At 35.7% G+C, this 25,713-nt stretch overlaps 1 protein-coding gene across 1 annotated transcript in view; it reads left to right on the forward strand.

Annotated features, from left to right (window-relative positions):
- LOC113109878 (opioid-binding protein/cell adhesion molecule-like) overlaps positions 1-25,713 on the forward strand; it is a 167,635-nt gene that overhangs the window by 30,151 nt on the left and 111,771 nt on the right. The window contains exon 3 of the mRNA XM_026273689.1: positions 4,211-4,328. Within this exon, the coding sequence (XP_026129474.1) occupies positions 4,268-4,328 (61 nt within the window). The 5' untranslated portion in view covers positions 4,211-4,267. The remainder of the gene's footprint in view (positions 1-4,210; positions 4,329-25,713) is intronic.

Below are 25,713 nucleotides of genomic sequence, written 5' to 3' on the forward strand. Positions count from 1 at the left end.
GATTTATAGATAAAGATTTATACAGTTTAATAGAACAATTTTATTTTAAATTCAAATATTAAAGCAATTCAAACTGACGAAATGTTACTATTAATTAGATTGTGTGAATAATAAAAAAAAAAGATCAATTATTTTTCAATGTAAATTAAACAGCTGTAATGTAACTCCATGACTTCACGATTGTATACGATGAAAAACATTACTGTTTGTAGTTTTGATGATGCTTTTAGTCATAATGATGCAGTCACAAAGTAAAGATATCTGGGATTTATTTTTAGAAGGTTGCATGTAGGGCTTAACATCTGACACACAAATAAATGGTTACGTCAATAACAGCTAAAAATAATGACAAAACAAAAAGTCAGCAAACAGTGAACCAAACCTATAAAAGTACCTGCATAATTTATTCATGCTACATTTTATTTCTGATGCATGTTGGGAACTCACAAACCTTTGTTCAAACTAGTTCTGTTTGACTTGGGTTTATAGCTTCAAATGATTTACATTTAATAGTATTTGTGACACAAAATGTCCTGTAAACTGGAAAATATGCCGTTGCTTATTTTAGAGTCTAGTATGTTACTCCAGTGAGGGTGGAGTCGTGTTATCAGAGTATTTGATATCTGTTAAAATAAAACAGCTGCTGGATTATGGACACAAGTGTTATATAGCCAAGGTCACAGCAGGTAAACAAGTGATCTCCTCTTTGATACGCCAGTGTTTTGACTGAGATGGCAGAAATCTATTGAATGCAGCATCTTTTGGTAGTAGACTTTCAAAGGATTTCAAAGATCAAACACTATTTTAACTGAGATCTTCACTCTTTAGGCTTTCATGTCTGGGATATTATTAAAATATTTGGGGTTACTCGAGGGTTTAAGTGTCAGGTTCAGTTAGATCAATGATTTCATGACTGGGGGAAAGTGACAGTAGTCCAAATGTAAGGATGAACTTCTCAGGGCCCCAAAAGAACCAAGAAATTTCTAATTGATTTCTAATTAATTCACTTATTATTATGTTAAGAATTATTAGAAGAATTTAGGGACATTTTGGGTCTACTGAGGATCAAACATTACTTTGGTTACTTGAAGTTATTTGAAGGGCAAGTTAGTTCATAATTTTATTGTTATCTCAAATAAATTAATCATAAGCCTAATTATGTGTCATCAGTATTCTGATTATTGAGCAGTATTAATCATTCAAAAAGGCTTGTCTAAAACCCTCAAAGAATATGTCCTTGTCAAATGTTAGTAGCACGAACCTCAATTATGATTCATATCAGGACTGCAAATGGGACACTGTGAAATTACTATCTAGTTTATCTGCGAAGTTTGCTTGGTGCTCTGTTACTCACAGAAATACACTCTTCCCTTAAAGAATGGAAAGGTTTGTTGGCATCACATTTTGATGTACATCAGTTTGATAAGCTATTTACAGTATGAAATATGGACCATATTTCCAGAGTGAGTTATTGTCATGGGGTGGCTTGCGAATGCACTATTGCAGTTAGCTTCTTCGGGACACTGCACAGGTAGGGCAGATTTTGAATTAGCCAGACAGTTGCACCATTAAAAATGTGCAATAGGGTGACCTTGCCGGATTTGATTTAGTGTTTGGTTAATAGTACTTGCAGTGCAATTCAGACTTGATAAGAGCTCGGGTAACATTTCGATTAAACCCTCTGCTTTTTCTCATTTTTAATTCATAACATGCCAGTGCAATTAATATTCAGAGAATTCACAACATTCTCTGGAAGTGAAATCACACTTGAGCAGAGCAGGGTGGAAGTGAGCATAGGAGTCTAAAGGCATAAGTGATGCAGATTTTCCACTGACAAACCATGAACCCTGAGGCACAACAACAAACTATTTGTAATGAAATAATCTTGTCCTGTTAGATATGCCAGCTTAGAATACAGTAAATCAAGGTTGTTTGTGAGGTAAGGTCTTTAACAAAATGTACTGTGGAAGTACTATGGTACTATGGTGCAATACCATGGTACTTGATTGATAACCATATTTGCAATTCATAGTAACCTGCACCGAGGTTATTTTTCAAAGTGGTTTCAAGCAAGGAAAGTTGTTAATTTAAAGTGCTTCCACTTAAATGTAATTGCAGAAGGCTGATGATAACAATTCAGCAAAAAGAATTTGTCATCAATAAACTCAATATTTGCTATATTTGAAATTATAGTTGTTGCTGCAGTCTTTTTCAGAAGTCAAACCATTTATGACAAACTAACTCATCTGAATCTGTGCCAGTGTGCCTTATATAATCTAGCCCCACATGGCTAAAAAGAACATCAAATATTTGTGTATGAAGACTGTGTGATTGAGTTATATCCTGGACTGCTCTCTAAACACAAAACTCTCTTTGAGTTGTCAGAGCTGTGCCACTGTGGATAGTCCACGTGTTTGTGTCACATAAAAGAGCTGCTGGGCTATCATGGGAACACAAGTTTGATGTCCTGATTGCATTTCCCCCTCTCTCATTTTGGCTGCTACTTTACAGCAGGAGGTCCCAGCTTGTTTCGTCAGCTGAACCTCTGTGACTTAAATTATTTACTTGAAGTACTACCTGCATTTTTAAGTTACTGTATAGTATCTTTCACAATATGTTTGTATGCAAAAAATAACGATATTGAAACAATTTACAATGCTGATTTTTTTTTAAAGCTATGCATTAAAAATAAGGTTCTATTAGTTAACGTTAGTTCATAACTATTCAAATTTTTTTTTATCATACAACACAAATGATCTCAATTAACTAATTAAACCCCCTGTATATTTTAAATATATGAATCTATGTATTTATTTATGTATGTATCTTAAATGGAAATATGTATTGTCTTGTAAATACTGGCAGAGATGTTCAGAGCTTTAAATGTTAAGTTAAATCTTAAAAAAACAAAATACAGTTTTAAATTAATTAATGCACTGTAAGTCGCTTTGGATAAAAGCATCTGTTAAATGTATAAATTTAATTTAATTTAATTAAAATTTTAATGTCCAGTTCTTACCAACTACAACTTTTGCTTCAAACTCTTAATTGGTTGATTATTAATAGTTAGGAAGGTAGTTGTTAAATTAAGGTATTGGATAGGATAAAGGAAGTAGAATATGGTCATGCAGAATATGTGCTTAATAAGCACGAATAAACAGCCAATATGTTAATAACAGACATGCTAATAAGCAACTAGTTAATACTGAGAACTGGCCCCTATACTAAAGTGTTACCAAAATGTCTAGTGCAGTCAGACGTAATACACTTATATTTAGTATATTAATATACTTTGTCTCAAGCCTATTTGTCTTATTTATTTTTATTATTATTATTTACATATTTGTATTCTTAAAAGCAAATAACAAAAAGACTAATTAAAATCTCATTATAAAGCATATTTTAGACTGACTGTCATTGGCTTTTCATTGACGTTGATCTTTTGGTGGTCTAGAGAGTTTATTCAGACAGATATAGTGATTGATGTCATTTGAAATTATCATAAATGGTTCTGGCAGACATTTTTACATTACAATATAATTGAACAATAATTAGATCTGTTTTTGTTTATTCAGATGCATTGAGATGCACATTGTTAATCTTTGCAGCTAGAGATTTACAGAAGCAGCCCAAGGTCACCTTGAGAGTTTTGTCAGAGTAGTGATGACTATCAGAGCGAAGGGACTTCAGCGTCTTGGCATGGACCCAGTACTCAGTGTTGACAGCAGGCAATTACACAAATAAGAAAGTCATGATCTTTAAATAGAACCAACGTAATATAAGGGAACAGAGCAATTCCAGACGTGTCTGTCAGTTTGTGGTGACAGACCAAATATTAGGAGGCTGGCCGCCAGTTTTATTGAAGATGCTGCTCGGCTCATTCTCTCATCTTGCAGAGCTTTGCATTAGTGGTCAAGTCAAATCATGAAAAAGAGATGGCACCCCTTGCAGAAACACAGCCAAGAGTCTCATCCAATCAGAGCACTGAGGGGGCGGGCTGTTCCCTTCTGCCAGCCCGCTGAGCGCGCTCCGCTTATGAAAATAATCAATGGGAGCTCAGTCTCTCTGCCGCTTTAACTTGTGCTGGATTTAAATTGCCTCCACTACACTCCATGTCTATCCAAGGGTGAAAATAAGCCGTTTTCTGCTGTAATTACCCGGTGATCAAAGAAACAGCAAACAGAACACAGGTGGTTGTGTTTCTGTGCAGAAGAGCAAAGGAAAAGGAAGAAACACCAGCTGCTGCATCCAGAGAACAGTTTGAAGAATGTGCAATCCTGCCTGCTTTATCTTCACGGTGTGGCTGACTGCTCTGCTTGTCTATCCAGGTACTGTTATCATCTGCTTTGTGCATGCTCAAGCTGGGTAGACGATATTTGCTTGAACTTAAACTGGGATATGGGGGAGGGTGGATGTATTTTAGGGAGTAAGCAAGTCTTATTTAAGCATAGTGCATTTCAAATGTGATCAAAGTTGCAAGAAGTGGATTTCTGCCAGGTGGGATGCTTTAGAGGTTGCATGCAGCGTGAGGGTGAATTTTACCCGAGGGACATCCCAGAGGAATGTCGAAACTCACTTCAGGTAGGCTAATCGAGAATGGCAGTGGAGACAAACTGAACGGAGCAAGCACAAGCCAGCACACAGTCTCCCATTTACTCACTTCCATGAGTCACATCAGAGGACAAGGGGTGCTCTTTTGGCATTTCGATAAGCTTATATTTACAGGTTTTCAAGTAAAGGCGGAAATTGAAATGTCATTTTTTGCTATCTGTACTTTTGATTTAAAGGAAAGTACTTTTTATATGGAGGATTTATTTAGGAGTGATGTGAGGGCATATTGCATCCTTTACATTTTAAAGTCATTGTAATGGTTGTCTGAGTTTATGTGCTAGTGTTTTTGAAGGTAATAAAAAACTAGGTTGTTATCTACAGATTACCTCAGGCAAAATATTGGGATTTTTGCTACAGGGACATTTGAAGCATTTTAAAAGAGATTTAAAAAAGAAGAAAAAGGCATGAATATGAGTCGTGGTCACAATAATTGAGATTTGAACTTAAATTTCTCTGTGACACCGCATTCACACAGAAACGCATGCACAGATCAATATTCAATTTGAAAAGAAGTAAGGTTTCTCTTCATTGCAGTAACCTCTTTGAGAATTGCTGTAAAGACTGCAAAAGTAGAAAACTAACAAATAAAAGCAGATAGTAGAAAAAAGTCCTATCAGGGTCATTATGCTCCATTCACAAAGGTCTCTTTATGTGCTGCGTCATATGATTTAATAAATTACCTCTTCCTTCCAAGTTGCCTAATTAATAGACTCAGCTAGTGGCTTAGAAAGGTAAATACCTCAGGACTGGAGCCCCCCGGTTTGATACTTTAATCACAGGTGGTTGTTTGCTTTGACTTAATTAGCAAACTGCCAAAATGTGTTGGCTAGCCATCAAACGGCAGCCCCTGTTTGATCACAGTTAGGCCTTGAGCTGTTATTTAATTTCATAATCAACTGTAACCAAAGAAATTATATAAATAACTGTGGGGGAAAAAAAACACTTGGATCATTGCTTTGCATATAAAAATCAAGTCTTAAGTTTTTAATTTCAATTCTGAACTAGCTTAACTTTAAAGGAAATCCCGATCTTGATTGAACAGGTCTTGAATACGGTAATAATAATAGAATGTATGATAGTATGTAATAATTACATTTTATTTATTTATTTATTTATTTTTTCCTTCTGTAGGGATCTTAAAAGATTCAAATTGTATGCATTTCCCTGTCGTTACCATTGATGTCTCAGTTCAGTGGGTCGCTAATGTAGGATGTTTAGTTATTTATTTATATATGTATTTATTTATTTACTTATAATGCAGACAAGTTCTGTTCCAAGGTTTCCCGCCCCTGTTATGCAAAAGCAAGTGAGATAAATGTGAATGCTAACAGATCCCTCTCCAGTATTATCGTGGTCTCCTCACACTAATATAGAAGACATTTTTAGTGACATCATAAGATTATATTTTTTTTCCACCCCAATCCACACTTTCCTAACAATCCGCTTTGCATCTGAAGATTGGATTTGTCTGCTCTGTCTGCGTCTTTGTGTCATCAGTTTAAGTTATGCAACCATGATTAGTCTAGTCACATCTGTGGTATTGTAAAACTTTGACTAAACTAATATCAGTGTACATTCCTGAATAAAATGTTGACCATCTGAAAACCAGTATTAGCTTAAAGAAGTTTTGCCACTTAAAGCATGTTATTTTAAAAGTCTCAACATACTTTTGAGCAGTAGACTTTGAAGGCCCCCATTAAAGTGTCATTTTGAGAGTGGTACAATCATCCCTGTTGTAACTTTCAGGCCAGTGAGATTGTTCCACCCACAGAAACAATAGCCTTATTGTCAGCTGTAAACAATATAAGTAATTCATTATGATTGACAGCTCAGTGCTTCTGAAAACGTGTGTCTGCTCCCTCAGCCTTTGGAGGCATAATGAGCCTTGAAATAACATCTTTCAGGCACTCAGAAACATCTTACAGAATCACTATGACGGAGGCTGATGGTAATATATTTATGGAGTAAACAAAATGCAGATTACTGCTTCTCAACAATATCAAAGTCTAAGATAGTGCAGATGACAAGACCTCGATCCGAACTTCAAATAAAATGTGATGTACTGTTCTTGGCATGCTAGTTTCCACACATGGTTCTGTAGCTGGCCCCGACTTGATCCAGAGTCATCTGGTCAAAACTTTCTCAAAAATCAATGGCACTGATGGATCGAATGACTTTTCAGTGACACTATACACTGTGCTTAATATTTTGCAGCTGTTGCAGGGCTTCACTTTACAGTTTTTGATTTTTGCATTAATGGATCTATTAATCAAACTGGCAGCTAAAGGACATATGCGTTCTCACCGTTCCAGTTTTCACTTGGTTTCATGAGGTTTTTTGTTGTTGTTCATCAGCAACAGCGAAGTGAATAAGTGTAAGAAAGTATGTGAGAGTTATGCACAAAAAGCTGTGATCACTTGGGATAAAAGACTAAGAATATTCAGTCAAACTTTATTTTAACATCCGACTCTCACTATTAACAAAATGCAAACTATGGCTTTTGCCCCAATAAACACCCAATTTACTGCTTATTAATAGTTAGGTAGTTAAGTTTAGGTATTGGGTAGGATTAGGGGTGTAAAATATAGTCATTCAGGATGGGTGCTTTATAGGTACTAATAAGCAGCCAATATGTTAATGATATGCTAATATACAACTAGTTAGTAAAATTGGTCCCTATACTAAGTTTTTGCTGAATATTCATATTCACAGAACTATGGGCCAAAGGGCATTTGTTGCTATAGCCAGTTGACATCTTCATGACCTGAGATAAATGGATTTAGAAAAACATGTTATACATACAGTACATACATATATAATACTGTATGTATACTGTACATAAGCTGTATAGAGTACAGAATTTATGGTGTCACTGTTAATAAGATTTTATTTTATTTTGTTTTTCTTTGAATGACTATGAACTTTCTAACATTATAAACTACTGAAGCAATTTTTTTTTCATGTTTATTAAAATTTTAAATAGTCTTTTTTTACATTTAGTAATTTAGCAGACGCTTTTATCCAGAGTGACTTTCAAATGAGGACAATAGAAGGAATCAAAACAACAAAAGAGCAACAGCATGTAAGTGCAAATGACAAGTCTCGTTTAGCCTAACACAGTACATGTAACAAAGTATGTGTGTGTGTGAAAAACAAGTAAAAACAAGTAGATAGAACAGAAAAAATAGAAAGCTACTTCTAGAGGGCACATATCTCTGAATAAATGAATTTAGGTAAAGGGGTGCAGAACCAGTGACGGTGTTGTAGACAAACATTAACGCCATCAATTTTATGTGAGCAGCTACTGGTAGCCAGTGCAAATTGATGAACAGAGGTGTGACGTGTGTTCTTTTCGGCTCATTAAAGATTAATCTTGCAGCGGCATTTTAAAAAAAACATATTTTTCTTTCATATGTGTCCCAAACCTGTGCTCGGAACATCATGCGAGGACATCCTCTGGGGTAGTTGGTATGCTCTGAGAGTGTTGTCTAATGCCCCTGTTCTACTGGGCTGTCATTTAAAATAATGTTTGCGTGACCTTGCCAGAGGTGGTGAGTGCCCCATGACAGATTCATCCCGTCCTTTCATCTGACTCAACTGAGCATGTGCATATATGTTTTATGTGCACATAAGTGGCAATTCAGAAAGCTCAGCAAAAAAGAAAAAGAAAATAGCAAATAACATTGCCCCAGCCTCATACCTTCTATAGACAGATAAACATTTGTTCACTCATCCTTGCAAAGTCCATGCCTGGAGGGGAGGGGGATGCAGGCGAGGCAGACTGGCTTGCCGCAGAGCCTGGTGTCCATATGCCATCATGAGAGCCCCGTGCCCTTCAAGAGTGGCATGGCTTGTTGAGCTCTGGTCATTTGGTGCCCAATCTACTTGGTTGGCCACAGCTTGGGCTGGACAGTCTCTGCTCTTGTGGAGGTTAAAGCAATTTTGAAGGATTGTTTGCAGATAATGCGCCCAGCATGTGGCATCCTGTTGTCTGCTCTCTAGCTGTCCAGATTTTCACAAGTTTAGCTCCATGCAGATAAGCCCATTCAACAGAAGGAAGCAGGCTTCATGGAGCTAGACACAGCCTGCCACTGTATGTCATTATTATTTTTAATATTTAATGACATATTCTGTTGATACTCGAGTCATAGCTAAACAGCAAATTGTACTGAAAAAAAATCTTTAAGACTTTTAGCTCTCCCCTGCAAAATATATTTTTTTTTATTCCCCATAAAATGTCTTAACATTGTTAAACCAAGTGATCTTACTTGAGAAGCAGAATTTTATAAGACTGTTCTTTTTTCAGAGATTATACAGTATGTTGCTTTATACAATACATATCTCCTATATAGGTCAAAATTTAAGGAGGGCAATAACAGGTCCAGATGTTACTGGTCACTGGCACTGGAATAAAGAAACCAGCGGTTGCCAGATTAAATACTTGCATGCAGCATGCAAATACATTGCCAGTTTTGTCGACTGATTTTTCATCCACAAAGACATGCAAAAGTTTCTTACTTAATTCTGTAAAAATCTTATTCAACCCAAACCATATAGATACGCTGATTAAAATCGCTGCATGTGCACAAACGGCATGAAAGTCACCTTGTTGTTTGCTGATGTGTTTATTTCCCCTGGCATATTTCAATAAAATTCATTACCACTTTATTCACACCATCAATTTATTTTCATATTAAAGGTTGTTCAATTTGATGTTGAATTAATGTGCGTAGGTCTGATTAATGCTTACAAGCTGTCCACACAGGGAGCCCTCAGGCACTCATCATTTGCACCTTTACCATCTGTTAACAAAAAGACGATCACACTTTGATATCTGACATTTGTTTGTCACTGCATTTATCTAGATCAGTCACATGATGCTCATTCTCTTTGCTTGGATGATCTATGTCAGAGGTAGGCAAGTTCGGTCCTTGAGAGCCGCAGTCCTGCACAGTTCAGCTCCAACCCTGGAAAAAACCTCTCCTGCCTGTAGTTTAGTAATCCAGAATGGATTAATGAGCTTGTTCAGGTGTGTTTGATTAGGGTTGAAGCTGAACTCTGCAGGTCTGTGGCTCTTGCCTACCCCTGATCTATGTTATTCAATACATTATGGGTCAGATTTATTAACAGTTTGCACCAACACAAACCCTCTTTTGGAGTTAAAAATGACCGTCAGGACTTGCTAAACACATGCAGTGGAACTAACTATGAAAAGGCATGGATGGTTATTTTTGAGGCTGACATTTATTGCATATATTCATATGAAGGAGTTTCCCTTTCAGATGCAGAATTGATGGGAGGAGACTACAGTATTTAAATGAATCATGCAACATGATTTACTGAGGTTCGCAGTAGTCAGTTTACTGATATTTGCACCATTATTTAACGACCAAAAGAAGTATATCTTAGACATTTTGCACCTGTAGAAAGTAGATTAGACACACAGGATTATCATCAGTTTTGATAGTTAACTGCATCTGTGTTCTTTAATTTGTGCATTGTAAATTTTTCTTTCCCATCAGCACATTTTATATGATGCCGATTTGCTCTGTTTAGTTGAAAGAAGTTTTATACAGACTTGAATACAAACTCATCCATGATTAACATGTTTTTGAATTCAATCATTCAAACATTGATACCTTTTTGAATAGTTTGGAAAGATCTTTGTTTAATTTATTTTAGAATATACTACTTTGTTCTACAATGGTTTTAAAATAATAATAATAATAATAAAAATAATAATAAAAGACCAAGTCAGTCAAAATTGCACAACCTAGATTAAAAAACCGAGAAATAAAAAAAAGTGTATAATTGAGATTTAGTGTATAATTATTTAAAAAATTTAGTAATTTAAGTAAATTTTTTTGAAAATGGTACAAACTGTTGGCATTTTAAATATCTGTTTATTTTCTCCTTGTTATTGACGCTCTTTGCCCTCTATGTAGAATTGATCCAGATTGTCTTTAGATTATGTTAATAATTTTTCTCTTTATTAAGCAACAAACATCTTTTGTGGAATTTTTAACTAGGTTTAGACTACCGTATTTTCCGGACTATAAGTCACTATTTTTTACATAGTTTGGCTGGTCCTGCGACTTCTAGTCAGGTGCGACTTATTTATCAAAATTAATTTGACAGGAACCGAGAGAAATGAACCAAGCGAAAACATTACTGTCTCCAGCCGCGAGAGGGCACTCTAAGCTGCTCTGTGCTCCTGTAGTCTACACTGAACACATAGAGCGCCCTCTCGCGGGTGTAGACAGTAATGTTTTCTCTTGGTTCTTGGGTCTAAATAAGTGCGACTTATAGTCCAGTGTGACTTAAATGTTTTTTCCTCATGACGTATTTTTGGACTGATGCGACTTATACTCAGGTGTGACTTATAGTCCGAAAAATACGGTATTTAACATCTAAAATAACTCAGAGGTACGTGCACCGCAGTCACGAGGAAGATGAGACCTGACAAGCATCAACCAAAATTTTTTTGTCATTAGGTGCATGGAAGAAACATGTTTCCAGTCTTGCTATTAAATGCACTGTTAAATGAATAAAATAAAAAGAGAGGTCAGTTTTAGGCCAATCAGTGAGTGCAGCTGATCCCTTATTCCTACAGCTGTCAGTTTGCATTTAGTGTTTCATGGCTCTTGGGTATTCTGTCAGAGAGACTACACAAACGACCGCTGTGATTGGACGAAAGCTATTTTTCCAGGGCAATCTGCACAACATTTGATGTCATTGCTCTAAAAAGGAACATCTTCCAGCAGGCAATGTCACTGGCTCCTTTGTGTATGGTTTTGTTTTAGTCCTAAACAGTCACTATATAATGAGGGACAAATGGAACCATGTCATCTGTTGCGTTGTCAGGGGATTGCAGTGAACATAATGCTGTTATCCTTTGTCTTGTTTATGAAATACATCATGTTAAATGCTACTCCTAATTCCCTCCACTTAATTAAGATTCAACTCGTTCATTGCTTGATTTCACAGTCTAATCACAAGGGATGTAGGTCAGTTTGTTGCCCACAAATTTTAATGCGTTTTTTCTTTCAAAACACAATAATGTATTAGAAATAATGAACAGTCATCCTCTCATTTCAAAGCATGTTTCAAGTCCTTGAAAATCTTTCAAGGATTATTTCCTTTCCTTTCCTTTCCTTTCCTTTCCTTTCCTTTCCTTTCTGTTTTGTTTGTCGATTCGCTATGTTTTAGATTTTTTTATTTGCTCTTTCTTTTTTGATTTCCTTTCTTATTTGCCTTTGTCCATATATTTTTGTGCCTTTTCCTTGTCTTACGTTTCATTTCTATCTGATTTTTTTCACTCATTTCTTTTCTTTCCTTTGTCTTATTGACATGTCTTACATTTTCTTTCCCTGTGATCATTTTTGTCATTTTCTTGTCACTGTCTTTTTTTTCGTGTTTTTGTTTATTCCTTTACTATTTCCCTTTCTTTTTTATCTCTTCACTGCTTCCTTTCCTATTTCCTGTCATTTTTCCTTTTTCCATTTGGTTTCCTTTTTTTTCTATCTGATCAAGAGTATATGCGGATTGATTTTGCTTTGCTACACTGCAGTACAGAAAACATTCTCCAAACTCCCAAACCCACCATATGATGATTAGATATTCATGTTAGCACCATCTGTACTCAGTGACGAAACTATACAAGTCCCTAAGTCACAGGCGGATGCTGTCATTTTCCCACCAACCTCTCAATCTGTAAACATGTCTCAATTGGTAACTGCCCAGTGAGGGAAGGATTTCTTGTTCCAGATATGGAGCATCCAGATGTTCACCTAACTCTCAAACTGTTTGTACTTATGTAAATAACGGTGAGTTCATGTTTATTTCATGAAAAATGCTGCTGCAGTACAGAACAACATAAATACACATATAAACAGACTTCTATTGATCGACAAACTGTCTTTTGTCTGCAGGCAGGGTTGAAGGGGAATGAGCTATTAGGGTCACATGATCAGTGTCTTCTGTAGAATCACTGTGAAGATGGAGCCCAGTGCTCAGAAGGTCATGGATTTGATCTTCAGCGCTGGAGTGCTGACACTGTTTAAGTCAGACAGTAAAAAAAGTCCTCCTACAAGTCTTCTGTCTTCAACAAAGTGCCTGACCCCTGTCTGCCCAACGGCTGTTGCGGAATAGCTGATTCTATTCACCAAATGCTCTGTTTGTTAGTGAATGCATCCATGCAAACTAACGCAAACATAAATATCAGTGTCGTTCACCTTTAACCAACCTTGAAAGCGTTTACTCTTTTATATGGGCGGCGTAAGCATGTGGAAGAGAAACGTTCAAGTAATCTGTTTTGGAATTAGAATTTTAGACACACAAAGTGTTCAACTAAGGGTCTTCAAATCTCCTTTATTATTTCCATAGCTCAACACGCCTCATGAATGTGTAACGAGGCAGCCGTGCTCAAGCAAAGGGAAACACATTTTGCCTACTCTCAAATGCTCACTGAAATGAGGTAAAAATGCATTTTAATATGCAATCTTCTAGTAAGTGCAAAGTGATCTGTATTTTCTGAATCTAAAGCTGTGGCCTTGTTCATTTCAAGCAACGGGAAAACATGCACCATGTCAGTCAGTTCTCTTTGCGCCTCGTCCCCTCGGGGAATGAACATGCTGCATAGCTAGGGCATGCTACTTGCTCTGAATCCAAATTTTCCTTTTAATTAATGTGAATTGGAAAAGTGAGTTTCTGTGACATAATGAGGCCACGAATGTTCGATTTTAACACCTCAACTGCAACTCCAAAAGCTTTTTAGTGCAGGCTGGGGTGTGTTAATGGAATGTTTAATCTTTGGAATTACATATTATGTTGTTACCCTGGTTGTATCAAGGTTTGTTGGGAAAGATTTGATTAATTATGTTGGACAGATACCTGCAAAGACCTCTGACTGAAGACCTTGCCCCATCCTCACGTCAGGGTCACTGGTATTGCACTGCCAGCCCTAGCATTGATTCATTATGCTGGACAAATAAAGAGGGACCTTCAACTGAACTGAAATCGCCTTAAGACAGTAACTCGGTTAGAACAAGCAAAATGGCTGTGAGGAAGGTCTGCGCGACCTCTGCCTTCATGTTCACAGCTGTTTCTTTCTCTGAGCTATAGCGAGATGTCACAGAAAAAGAATATGACTCAAAAAGAATGTACTATGAGTGCATGGGAGGCACAGAGCATTCAGAATCTGTGGAATTTAACATGTGCACAGCTCTTGGGTGTTATGGGAACTGTAATGTTAGTCAAATAGACTCTGTCTGGAGTACCATATAGACTTATGTTGAGAAATCATGTTACAGTTTCATTGGTTGCTTCTTCCACCTACATATGTCCTCTTTAGTTAACCTCTGTCTCTCTAGTTAATTAAGAATGCATGCTTTATCTAATATAACAACTATTGTCCAGTATACAGCATTGTGTTCAAGTCGTAACGCAACAGTCTCACAATTGTGCAACAGTAAACCCTGATGTACTTCATTTAACTGTAGTTTATTTGATTGCAATACTTTTACAGTATAAACTGATGAGCACTTACCTAAGAATATACTGGGTAATATAAGGGGTAACACTTTTGTATAGGGATCAGATCTCACTCTTAACCAGTTGTTTTTTAGCATGTATATTACTACCATATTGACTGTTTATTAGTAGTAGTTATAAATCATATATTCTGTATGACCATATTCTACATTCCTAACCCTACGTGATATATAAACCTAACAACTACCTTACTAATATTAATAAGCAGCAAATGAGGAGTTTGAGGTAAAAGTTATAGTTAATGGTTTGTTAATAGTGAGAATTAGACCTTAAAATAAAGTGACAAATATGTCACTGGGGTGGTATACTAAGGTACAAAAGCTAAAATGTTCATCTTTGTATCTTATTTACTCCTTAAATGGTACATATTGTAGCTTAAATGTTCATATTAATACTTTAAAAGTACACATTAATACCTAAAGTGTATGTTTTGAGAGGGTGAAGGGAGTAAAACGGAAAGGTTAAGAGTAAAGGTAGCATATTTTTATTAACTGACTTTGTCATATAAATCCTTTAGGCTTAGATTAAGGAACAAAGGTGTGCTTTTGTGAGCGCTGCTCCAGTATGTATAAAGTGGAAAAAAAAGAATGTCCTTGAGTCTATCAGTTATGTTCTGTTTTGATAGCTGAGCTCAAGTCTGACAGAATACAAGTTGTTGCCACACGTCATGTGGAGACTAAGAATATGAATGACACCCGGAGGAAAATCCTATGCCGAGCTAGTGGTTCAAGGCCAGGTCTGGTCACTGAGAGGTTGTGACCTTGAGCGAGGCACTTAACTCCAGTCTAAAACAACAACACCTAGCCATTGCATGATATCTGATTCCTACCCATTTTCACTCAGTGCAAACTTTTTGTGTTTTTTGTTTGAAGCAGATGCTCTCAGCTGTGGTGAACTATCGTTATAGATGCTTGATTGTAACCTAGTGGAAGAGATGGCTTCTCAGGAAAAAGGCCAGAGAACCCAGCACCAATTACATCCTCGAATTACACAGCGGGACAGAGTGCATGCAAATACCTCTGCCTGCCAAACCACCCATCTAATGAGTGGCTAAATCATGGACCACTGCACACATTCACATGGTACCCACCCACCGTGTGGCATCAATGAGGACCATTTGACTCCAGGTGGCTTGGATGTTTTGTTCCATTCAAATAATAAAGTTATCTTTTCTCATCACCCTTGATGGCACCATGCTTTAAGTGACCACATGCTTCTGTTGCCAAGAGAGTGGATGTGTCTCATCTGGCTGAGCTTGGATCTCGGTCTTTAATCACTGTATGCTAATGTGATCTATACTCAACCTTTGTTTTTTGTTTTTCAGAATACAACTACAAAAATCCATATTCCATATTTAAGTCAAAAGCCATATTTAATGGATGTAATTTTCTTTTACCTTGTATTTAGGATGCATTGATGTTAAGTTAAATTATTTAAATGGTTATTTTTGTTTTATAAGGTCTTTATCTCAAAAAGTAGAGCATGGTGTTAGCAATGTGATGGTTATGCTTAAGGAAAGCATGGACTAATAAACTGTATGTATACCATAAATGCATAAATGTAATGTTTATGTCTCAAAACGGACAATATATATAAATTGCCAATATTGAAATCCCAAACTATCTTGTTTATTTACAATTAAAATAAAACACAAAAAATATTTTAATAGCTTTAAATGCTACAAATGAATTTCAATGTTACAACATTATAATATTATGTGTTTTGAGATTTGTGAAACATATTTTCCAAGATGAGAGTATGTCATCCCTAGTGAAAAATTAATATACAGTATATTAATAGTTTTGAACTATACTTATTATGAAGTAAACGTAATTAAATATATTACTTTTATTATATTTACTGGTTTCTCCCAAGGTTCTTTTTCTCCATTTCCATCACCGATGGAGTTTTGGTTCCTTACCACTGTCGCCTCTAGCTTGCTCAGTTGTGGATACTTAATTTCCAGTGATATTTGGACTTGATTGCACAGATACTATTTGAATTGAACTGAGCTTACTTTGACATCATCTACAAAGCATATATAAAGCTTTTCCCCCTACTCTTTAAAGTTGATAAGCTTATTTGTTTTGCTCTTCTAACTGTGCACATTTCGTGTTTCATTATTTGCATTCAAAACAGTTTTCCCTGCTTTTTGCGCCCGATCAGAACATACAAGAGATGTTGAGATTTGAGAACCATTGAACTGAACACATAGATAGAAGAATCTTTATACCACTAGAGAAGTTTTGATGTTGTCTGCTGTTTTATGTTGGTCTACCCACAACCTTTTTCAACCCTCCAGAGACATGGCAAAAAGACAAATTTCTGGAGGAAAAAAGAACAACCTTAGATTGAGTATGAACATGGCATGCCAGAGCAGAATGGCCTGTAGAGAGAGGGCTGTGAAAGGGGCACAATGTTGTTCTCCAAACAGCCTGCAGACAGAAGGCAGAGCATAACTACCTAAACCAAGAGGTAGTTAGAACTGGCACATTTAACTCCTGACCTCACAGTGAGGAATCTTACTTGATTGGAGGATGACACACAATCATTTCTTCAGGCGGCATCTTTTTTCTCCCTGTAGACACAGACCACCTCAGTGTGTTGTCAAGATTAGGTACAAGTCACTGCACTCTTTTTGTGTAAGACTCGTCACTGTCTCTGATCTGTTTTTACCCAAATAATATGTAATTAATGTAAATATGCAAGATTATCTATCTTTTTAAATACTTGCAAGTGCTGTGAGAAGCTGGTCTATATATACTTATACGTATAAGTATATAGTATACTTATACGTCCTTTGTTCGAAATTTTTAATATATTCCTCTTGTGCTGTCTTTTTAACACACATTACAGTGTGGTTGATGTCTCCTATTTTATCTACAGGACTGTTTTTATTTTTTGTTAGATTTTAATTTTTTTCATTTACAAAACAAATGTCATCATTCAAAATGGCAAGCAAGCTTTGTATGCATATTGAATGTAAATATTAGAAATGAAAAAGAACATCCTTTTTAAATGTACCTTTCTCAATGAATCGTTATGTTTTTATTACCTTAGATTGAGCAATTTCTAGCTACATTGCGGGTCCCCTTACGTGGAAATCTCCACCTTGTTTCTACAGTAGCCCTAAACATTTAAACTGCTCTACAGAGCACGTTTTGTCACATTGTTGTTTTTGCGTTTAAAACAATGACACAATGATGAACAAGTAAATTAACATTCGCAATACCATTGATTTATTGAATAATTAAGTAAATAAAATTCCTTGATTCAGCTCCGTAAAGAAATCTCATTGCTCTCTGCTGTCTTTACCGACGACATCTTTACCTGCGTCGGCAACTATAGCTTCTCTAAAGGGAGTGGTGAGCGAGGAACTGAGCCGTTGTTTGCAATTCGAAACCTCACCACTAGATGCTGCAAAAATTTACACAATGCACCTTTAATGCTGACAACAAGGAAAATCAGTTTGCTTTAAGGTAGGAAAATTAAACCTGATCTTAAATGATATAATATAAATGAATAATATAAATGAATATAAATGAAAATCTATAAATGAATAAATTTTCATGAAATTAGAATCTGACATTATGTTCCAGACACTATCTGGACACTGGGTCTGTGGAAAAACTTTCCTGTCACAGTCGTCCATAATAAAAGGGCGAAGTTCATGGGTGAAGTGGCCCTGTCATCTCCAAGAACTGGGAACACTAAGGAACACTTCTTAAACCTCTGTTACGAATGCAGTCTTCTCAGTGCTGACATCCCATTTCTTTAGGGATGCTAAAAGGCACTTTAGCAAGACTGGTGAACTGTAAAGGAATATAAATGAATGTACAGCTGAATTCTGCAGTGCTCTTCAGTCAAACTCAACTCATGTTTACTAAGAGTGATACATTATTAATATGCTTTTTGGGTCCTGCAGGAGCTTATTTAATTTCTCAAAGGAGTCCCGGTCTGTTAGATAGTAATGCAGGTAATGCTGGTAGACACCAGCACATTTATTAAAGATAAGTTGGTGTGATTGCTCCTTACAACCCAATGTGCTCTGATAAGATTCACAAATAGAATATAACACATTGATCACAAATCTGCGTCACTCAAAATCATGGGCTGAAATGAGTCCTTATGTAGTTCAAACAATGGTTTATTGTTTCTTTCAGTAGACATGCAGTTATTTTTAAAACGTTTTCTTTTATTAAATATAAATGTTTGCAGGATCTGTGTGTTTGAATAGTTTGAAAGACAATTCTACCTATAATACGTAACATATGTAATTCAAAGACTGATTGATTGGTTTTATTGATTCAAGTATGTGTCGTCTCTGCAGTTTCCAATCATGTTGCTACTTAATTGAACTGTTTCTTTAAAAATTAATGGTAGATTCAAATCTTCTGCAAAGTCACAAATTTATCCATTCCAGAAAAAAATAATTACAACCATTTGTTACCACTTATAAGCACATTTTACTGAAAATAGTGCATTCACTGCAGTGTAATTTTAGTATTGTTTATATACAAATACTGTATATGTTAGGAGTATAACAGTAAATGTATTCATACTTAAAAATTTCGGTATGGGTTTTTGGTTGGTTACGCATGCCTACTGAACAAATACAATATTGTTTTAACCACTGCATGAGTGAAACTTCATTGGAAACTTAGTTTTATAGATTGTAACTTTTAATTAGAAAGCAAAGTCTCATCTTACAAATTATGCCAATTTTTCAGGAAATTCAATAAATTATATTTTCATGGCTTTTGATGTGGCGCGAGTCGTGACAAATCGCGGTATAGGTGCCTCAGTTCAAACGGTCAAGTAGAGCGTGATCATCCCTTCCTTTTTCTACTATAGATTTAATGCGAAATATACATGAATGAGCATCTCATACCTCACGGAATCGCTCAATCAGTATTTCAACTGTGGAAAGAAGTCAATAAAACAGCTTGTAAACAAACTGTCAAAAATAATTAGTAATACAATTTTAGTTTGGGCTCTGTTGTTAATTGTAACCTTAGTAATGTAAAAGGGCTCTCTATAGTTTAGAACATAAGCTGAAGTAGATTTTTATCCCTAGTAAAATTTTTAAACCAATTTTATGTTTAGTCTTTACCCCGTTCTACTGAAACCTTACCAAACCATGAAATCAAATCGAGGAAACCTTTTCTAATTTTTGTAAGTTCTTCATCTAAAATGTACATTTTATTTTATTGTAGGTTTATTTCATTTAAATTACTACTACTACTAATGCTACTACTACTAATGATAGTACCGGTAGTAGTTGTAGTATTTTTATAGTTTTAGGAAGCAATATGAACACATAAATATGCAAAATACTAATATTGCATAAACTGTCATTGGCTTTGTCTGTTGATTAAAGACACGTTTATTTCTTCATTATAAATCATTGTATGGCTATTCATCAATAAAGTGGCTGTGTGAGAAACCACAGTAAATTAATCTTCCCTATAAAGCCCTGTGATGCTTGTTGTGTGATGTCATGGTAATTTCATCAATAGGGAAATTCACTATATCAGTATGCTGTGTGCATGAGAGTTTTTGTAATCTTCCTTTTAAGCTTTCCTCTTAATGTCTGGCCTCTGTTCGTTTATTAAAGCACATATAAGCAGTGAAAAGATTGCTGTGGGTTTTGCATTGTCAGTTGGCTTCAGTCTCCCTCTCAAATGTGCCTGCAGTGGTCAGTCATGTGAGGTAAGGCTTGCATCTGCAGCCACTGTCAGTAATCAGTGTGTGGATCTCACAGCTCCCAGCAATCAGCTGTAATTGAGGCATTCTTCAGAAGACTGCGTCGTTCTCAGGAAATAATCCTGATTGTGCATTTCATTTTACATTCTCACGATACATAATTTGTTACCTCTAATAATTCTAATTTGAATGAAATCAGAAATCTAATCAGACTCAAATGGATGATGACACACAGCTGTGTTTGCGTAGTAGGTTTATATAACATTCCGTGCAGAGAGAGAGACGATATTGACTTACGAAAAACAAATGTACTGTGAATAATACTGTTAAATTGTCTTATGGGATATTGTGTGTGCTCATGTGTGCAGGTATTTTGAAATGAAGAAGGGTAAATTCGGTTCAGTTCAATTTATTTGTAGAGCACTTTTCCCAATACAAATGGTTCCAAAACAGCTTTACAAAAACTGGTGCCATACAAGCCCCTGTGAGCTGGTGGCAATGACAAGGAAAAACTCCTGTAGATTTTTTTTGTAGAATGAAGAAGAAAAGGATCCAGGACTCGGATGTAATTGTCAGTAAGTGTACCCTTCAGCAGCATTAGTGCTATACCCTTGAATATGACATATTACCCAACCTGAAATTATGGGGCGATTTCCAATTAAGGCTAACAGAAGGTTGAGAGGTCAGGTGTTTCTGCAATTTACTACATATTGGAAAATATGTTCTTTTTTAGTCTACCAAGCACCCCCCCCCTCCTTTCCTCCAGTTTAGATGTGCTTGCTACTGTCTGTGTACTATCTATCTATCTATCTAATTTTCTTCTTTTAACTCCTTCCTTACGTTCAGTTTTGAATTGCAGTTTTGCATCCTGTTACCTTATTAACACAGATTTTAATTCAAATTCAGAAATGCGATTGGATTGGATAAAATCAATTCTTGAAGATCTAAGTAACCACATAGCAATGCATGTCACAAATATCAAATTGTAGTGATGAGTTTTCCACAAGCAAACTTCAGTAATGTAGTTTTTCCTCCTAGAATTTCCTTGACAATAGGTACAGAAAGAAAATGAAGCGGTAAAGGCAGAAGTTGGTTTAAGGGCAGAACAAGAATTGAGACAGGTGGGTTTAATCTCTGCTTCGATTAAATTCACACCCATATGGTCATGGCTGATAACATCAGAGTAGTTCTTTCTCATGAAGATAATGTCAGGCTGGAGACAGGTAAGAATATGAGAACCTCCGAGTCATTCATCTGGGCGTCTGGTGCTCTGTGGGATCGGTTGTACAGTAGAGTTGAAGCAGGTTCATCTCTGAGAACTGCTGTGTAATTGAGTCTGAACTCACACCTTCAGTGTAAACCCTGACGAGTTCAGAATTTGAGTAAATTCATTGCCTCACAGTAATTAAGCAGTTTCACAGAATGGTAATGTGGGGTTCCATTGTGGTGACGAGCGGAGTGTGTGGTTAGGTCAGAAACAAGCTGTTATTAGCCAAAACTGCTCTATAAGTTCAAAGAAAGATCATATTTTGACCCATTATTTTGACTATGCAATTGTATTATTACATTGTAGGACCTAAGTCTGTTTTTCAGAACAAAGTCTGCTCTTCTTCAAAGAGACTTTTATTTTTTAAGAGCAGGGTACATAAGGTTCCCAATTGTCATTGATCACAATAATGGGGGCTTCAAAGGAAATTAAAATGTTAACAAAACGATAGAGACTGTTGATTCTAAATAATAATTATTTAGGTGTCCTCACCATTGTCTGTGTGTCGTTTAATGTCTGAACTGGTTAAATGTCTTTAGAATGTATTGAGTCAAAATGATAATGCAAATAGTTGAAAAAAAACTATTTTTGCATTTGCGCTCATTAGTTCACTCATGGTCTAAAAAAGAGATGTGTTCAGGCACATTGATATCGTAATGCTATTTTAAGGAGCTGAAAATAGACTGTGCCATAGACCAACTCAAACCTGGTCTAAAGTCTGGCGCAATGTTTTTTCTTTGTTATTTAAAGAGCGTGTTAGTATACGCGGGTCCACAATGCTGTGTGCACACTAAACACGGGGATGCACATCAGCACACAAACATGCCAAATATAACAAATTAGACCATGTGCCCAGGTGCGCCAACCGTTTTTCCGTCGTTAAAGTAGCAAAAGTGGATTTGGACACGCCCTAAGTCCACCTGCACCTTGCGCTTTACGCTTTGCGTTTAGATCATTAAAATAGGGCCCTAAATCTGATTGCATGTGATTTTTGAGTGAAGGGTACAAATTGTGTTAAGTTTTGTTGGAGATCCGCAGAGTTTAATTTCAAATAATCTTAACTGTTTCGAAATGCGTCTTAAAATTTGAAGATTATTTATTGAATTAATATTTAGCATATTTTCAGTTAGACCTTTTAATTTTTTTTTTTGAGTGTTGATTTTTTTGTCTCGCATAAAATAGATTTACAATTTTGAATCACAGTGCACACACTTGTGAAATAATGGAATTACATGAGCAAAAAACACAGTGTTTGAGTGCATAAAACATCAGCTAGCGTGATATAATATCTCACTAAATTTTAATGACAAGATTAAACACTATATCAGATTTTTAAAACTCTTCTTGCACAGCGCTAACAATTATGTGCCAGACGTGTTGCCAGGTTTGTTAAATTCAAATTAATTTGGCATTCCTGTAGTTCTAATAATTCTGAATCTGTAGTAGCTACCATCAATAGCTTTCACTCCCATTAGGATTGAACGGTTTGTGCTCTCAATGTAATTTGTGCTTTCGACAACCTAATTAGAGTTGTTGATGAATGAAGCAAGCTTGTTTTGGCAACCCAGTGCAGGTTTATGTGGAAGTCTGTTGGCAGAGGCAATGACAGCGGTGAGCTACTTTTGGTTTCTCTCTTGCACTTAACTTCTCATCTATCAGTGTACACCAAGCTACCCTTTTATTGCAGGAGATAGGGGACTGTTAATCATCCCCATATTCATTAAAAGCAGACACATAATCAATTGTGAGCAGCTTGCCAAAGAAGCTGCCTCCGATGGTTCTCCGAGGAGAGGGGAGAGTTAGCAGAAGGGGGTTGAGATAATCAGAAATACAAATCTCGACATACTGGGGTTTAGAGATGAATAATACGAGAATGATATACTGAGGTTTTAATTTTCCATTTGTATTCCTGATGGTTTCTTCATGACCGTTTATCTTGAACTACACTGACATCTTCTGGCATGTGTTCTCATGTTTTTCCTTGTATTTGGGTGCCGTAGGCCCTTGTCCCTCTTCTGTTTGTTGTGCAAATAGGGCGATTGCTTTTTGTAATGCAATAGTTTGATGATTTCATTCTTTGTTTGTCTTGGAATTGCATCAAACCTCCTACTTGTCTTGCTGTTAGTCTGTTATAAGCTGCCATACTTGCCCAGAGATTTCTGTGCCTGCAGAACTTGAGCAACAAAAATTGATGAATAAAATCATAAGATAAATTAATCGCCCCCTCCTTATATGTCATACATTTAATATATTTTAACACATATTTGATTGCACTTTCAGCTTCCAGTAAGACTGTAGTAATCTCAGCTTTATTTAAACATTTGGTAACACTTTAGATTAAGGAGCACCATTTACTTGTTGCTTATTAGCATGCATATTGGCATATTTGCTGTGTAGTAGTACTTATAAAGCACATATGGCCTAATTTGCATGACTGTATTCTAGATCCCTTAACTCTATGATTAGGGTTTGTTTGCTCCCAATTGTAAATATTTTGTAAATACCACTCGTAAATATTAAGGGAGGAAGGGAGTGCAGTGCCATTTCTTTTGTTCATTGTTTGATCTATATTTCTGGGTTAGGGACTTAGGGAAGTTTCGTTATTTTCTTTTGATGTATTTTCTTTTCTTTCAGGTAATTTATAGGGGATCAAATTAGCCATTTTTATTTTATTTTTGTTATTTTTGGCCTGGTCTACTCAAGTAGATCACTTTATCTCTTGGTTGTTTGTAGACCCTAGACATTAGTAACATAAATTGGGGGCTCGTCCGGGATATAGTAATAGTTAATAGTAAATATGTGTAATCTGAAGTATTACCAAACATTTACTCTCCATTTCTTGGATTCTTCTTTAAAATCAACACAAAAATGTGGGAAAAGTCAATCTGGGCCTTGTAATAAAATCTTATATTGAAGCAAAGCATCAGCTTGCATTTATATTTAGACCTTCTGTCCTCATTTTTTTTTTTTTTTATAGTCGATGTGTTTCTCTTGCTAAAAAAGTAATAATGACGAGGCAATGACTCAGACTCAGGCTTTTTTTGACCTTAACTGACACCTAAGGGCTGTGACGGAAGTGTCTTCTTTGAAATGTGTGCTTGTGTCTGGACTTGTCTTTTCCCCATGACATTCAAATCTTATTAAATCTTAATTGTTTTCTTTAATTCCTTTTGAATTATTTCTATTTAAGTTTGGTAAAAACATTTTTTACTGTGCTGTATATGATCTATATATGATAGGAGACAGTGCAAACTCAAAAACATGATGATAAAACAATAGACAATAAAAGCTGAAAGGTTATTTTGCAGGTCAATGTTGCTGGATTCAGTCTTTGCTAAGAGACACTTGGATTTTGTAACGTTTTATTTATTTTTATAGTGATAAAAATGACCACAGGCAAAATGAACCCATCAATCATAAACTGAGAGGGTCACGCTCATTTTTTTCTGACTATGGATGCTGTCTGTCTGTTATGGACATGTACATAGATCACCAAGTCACGTCCCCTGTCGTTTCCCATCATTTCTATACGAGTATACAGGCTAAAGTCTGGTTTGAGCAACCAAGCAGAAGTCGTATCTCTCAAAACATCCTAACTACGGAGGGGGCTCTAAATTCTCTCACCTCTTTTTAGAAGTTCTTCCCTGTGATACCTCCTTCCTACTGGTTTACTGTCTATGTCACGCTGGTCCCCCGGTGCCTGCAGATCTAACCCCACTGTGCACTGTGAGAGGTGAGGGAGAAGAGACTATGTTCCTCAAACTTTCTTCTAGCTGGCAACTTACTTTGTGTTACTTACAGCCCGGGGCTTGTTCTTAAGGCACTGGATGCTTAGAACTCTATGACAAGTCTTCAAATGGTTAGATTTGACATTTCATTGGAATACATGCCATTTATGAACACCTTTAATTATTATACCCCCCCCCCCCCCCCCCCCGTTCTATTTTAACAAAGTAATAATAAACAAACAGTACATTGATTATGATATAACTTATGAGGAAATTAATATATATATATTTTTATTTATTTATGTTATTTCAATATAATATCATAATTAATATAGAATTTTGTTCTTATTTGTACTTGTTTTTATTTTAATAGTCATAAAATAAATTTATTTTAATTTTTTTTTAAATATTGTATTGATTAACTTTTTATTTAACATTAAAAAATGTAATATAATCAATGTATTTTTCATAATTTATTTAAATAAAATATAAGTAAATAAAAATATAATTACATATCCTTGCAATGTGTTACAGATGCACTAATACACTAATTTATCAGAAAAATAAAATAAAATATATTAGAATGATTATTTTATTAATGAATTATAACAATTCTTCATGAATAAAATAAATTCAAATAAATTATTAAAATCAAAAGTTGAGCTAACATGAACATGAGGATTTTATTAACTGAAATTAACAAAGGTTAATAAATGCTGTAAACATATTTAGATCTTTGTTCGTTCGTGTTTATGAATGCATTTTAACAAACGAGACCTTATTGTAAAGTGGTACTACGAATTAAAAATGTACAATAAATGTAATTACATTTGATTATTTTACTTGATG

This window comes from Carassius auratus, chromosome 10, assembly GCF_003368295.1.
Source record: "Carassius auratus strain Wakin chromosome 10, ASM336829v1, whole genome shotgun sequence".
NCBI lineage: Eukaryota > Metazoa > Chordata > Actinopteri > Cypriniformes > Cyprinidae > Carassius > Carassius auratus.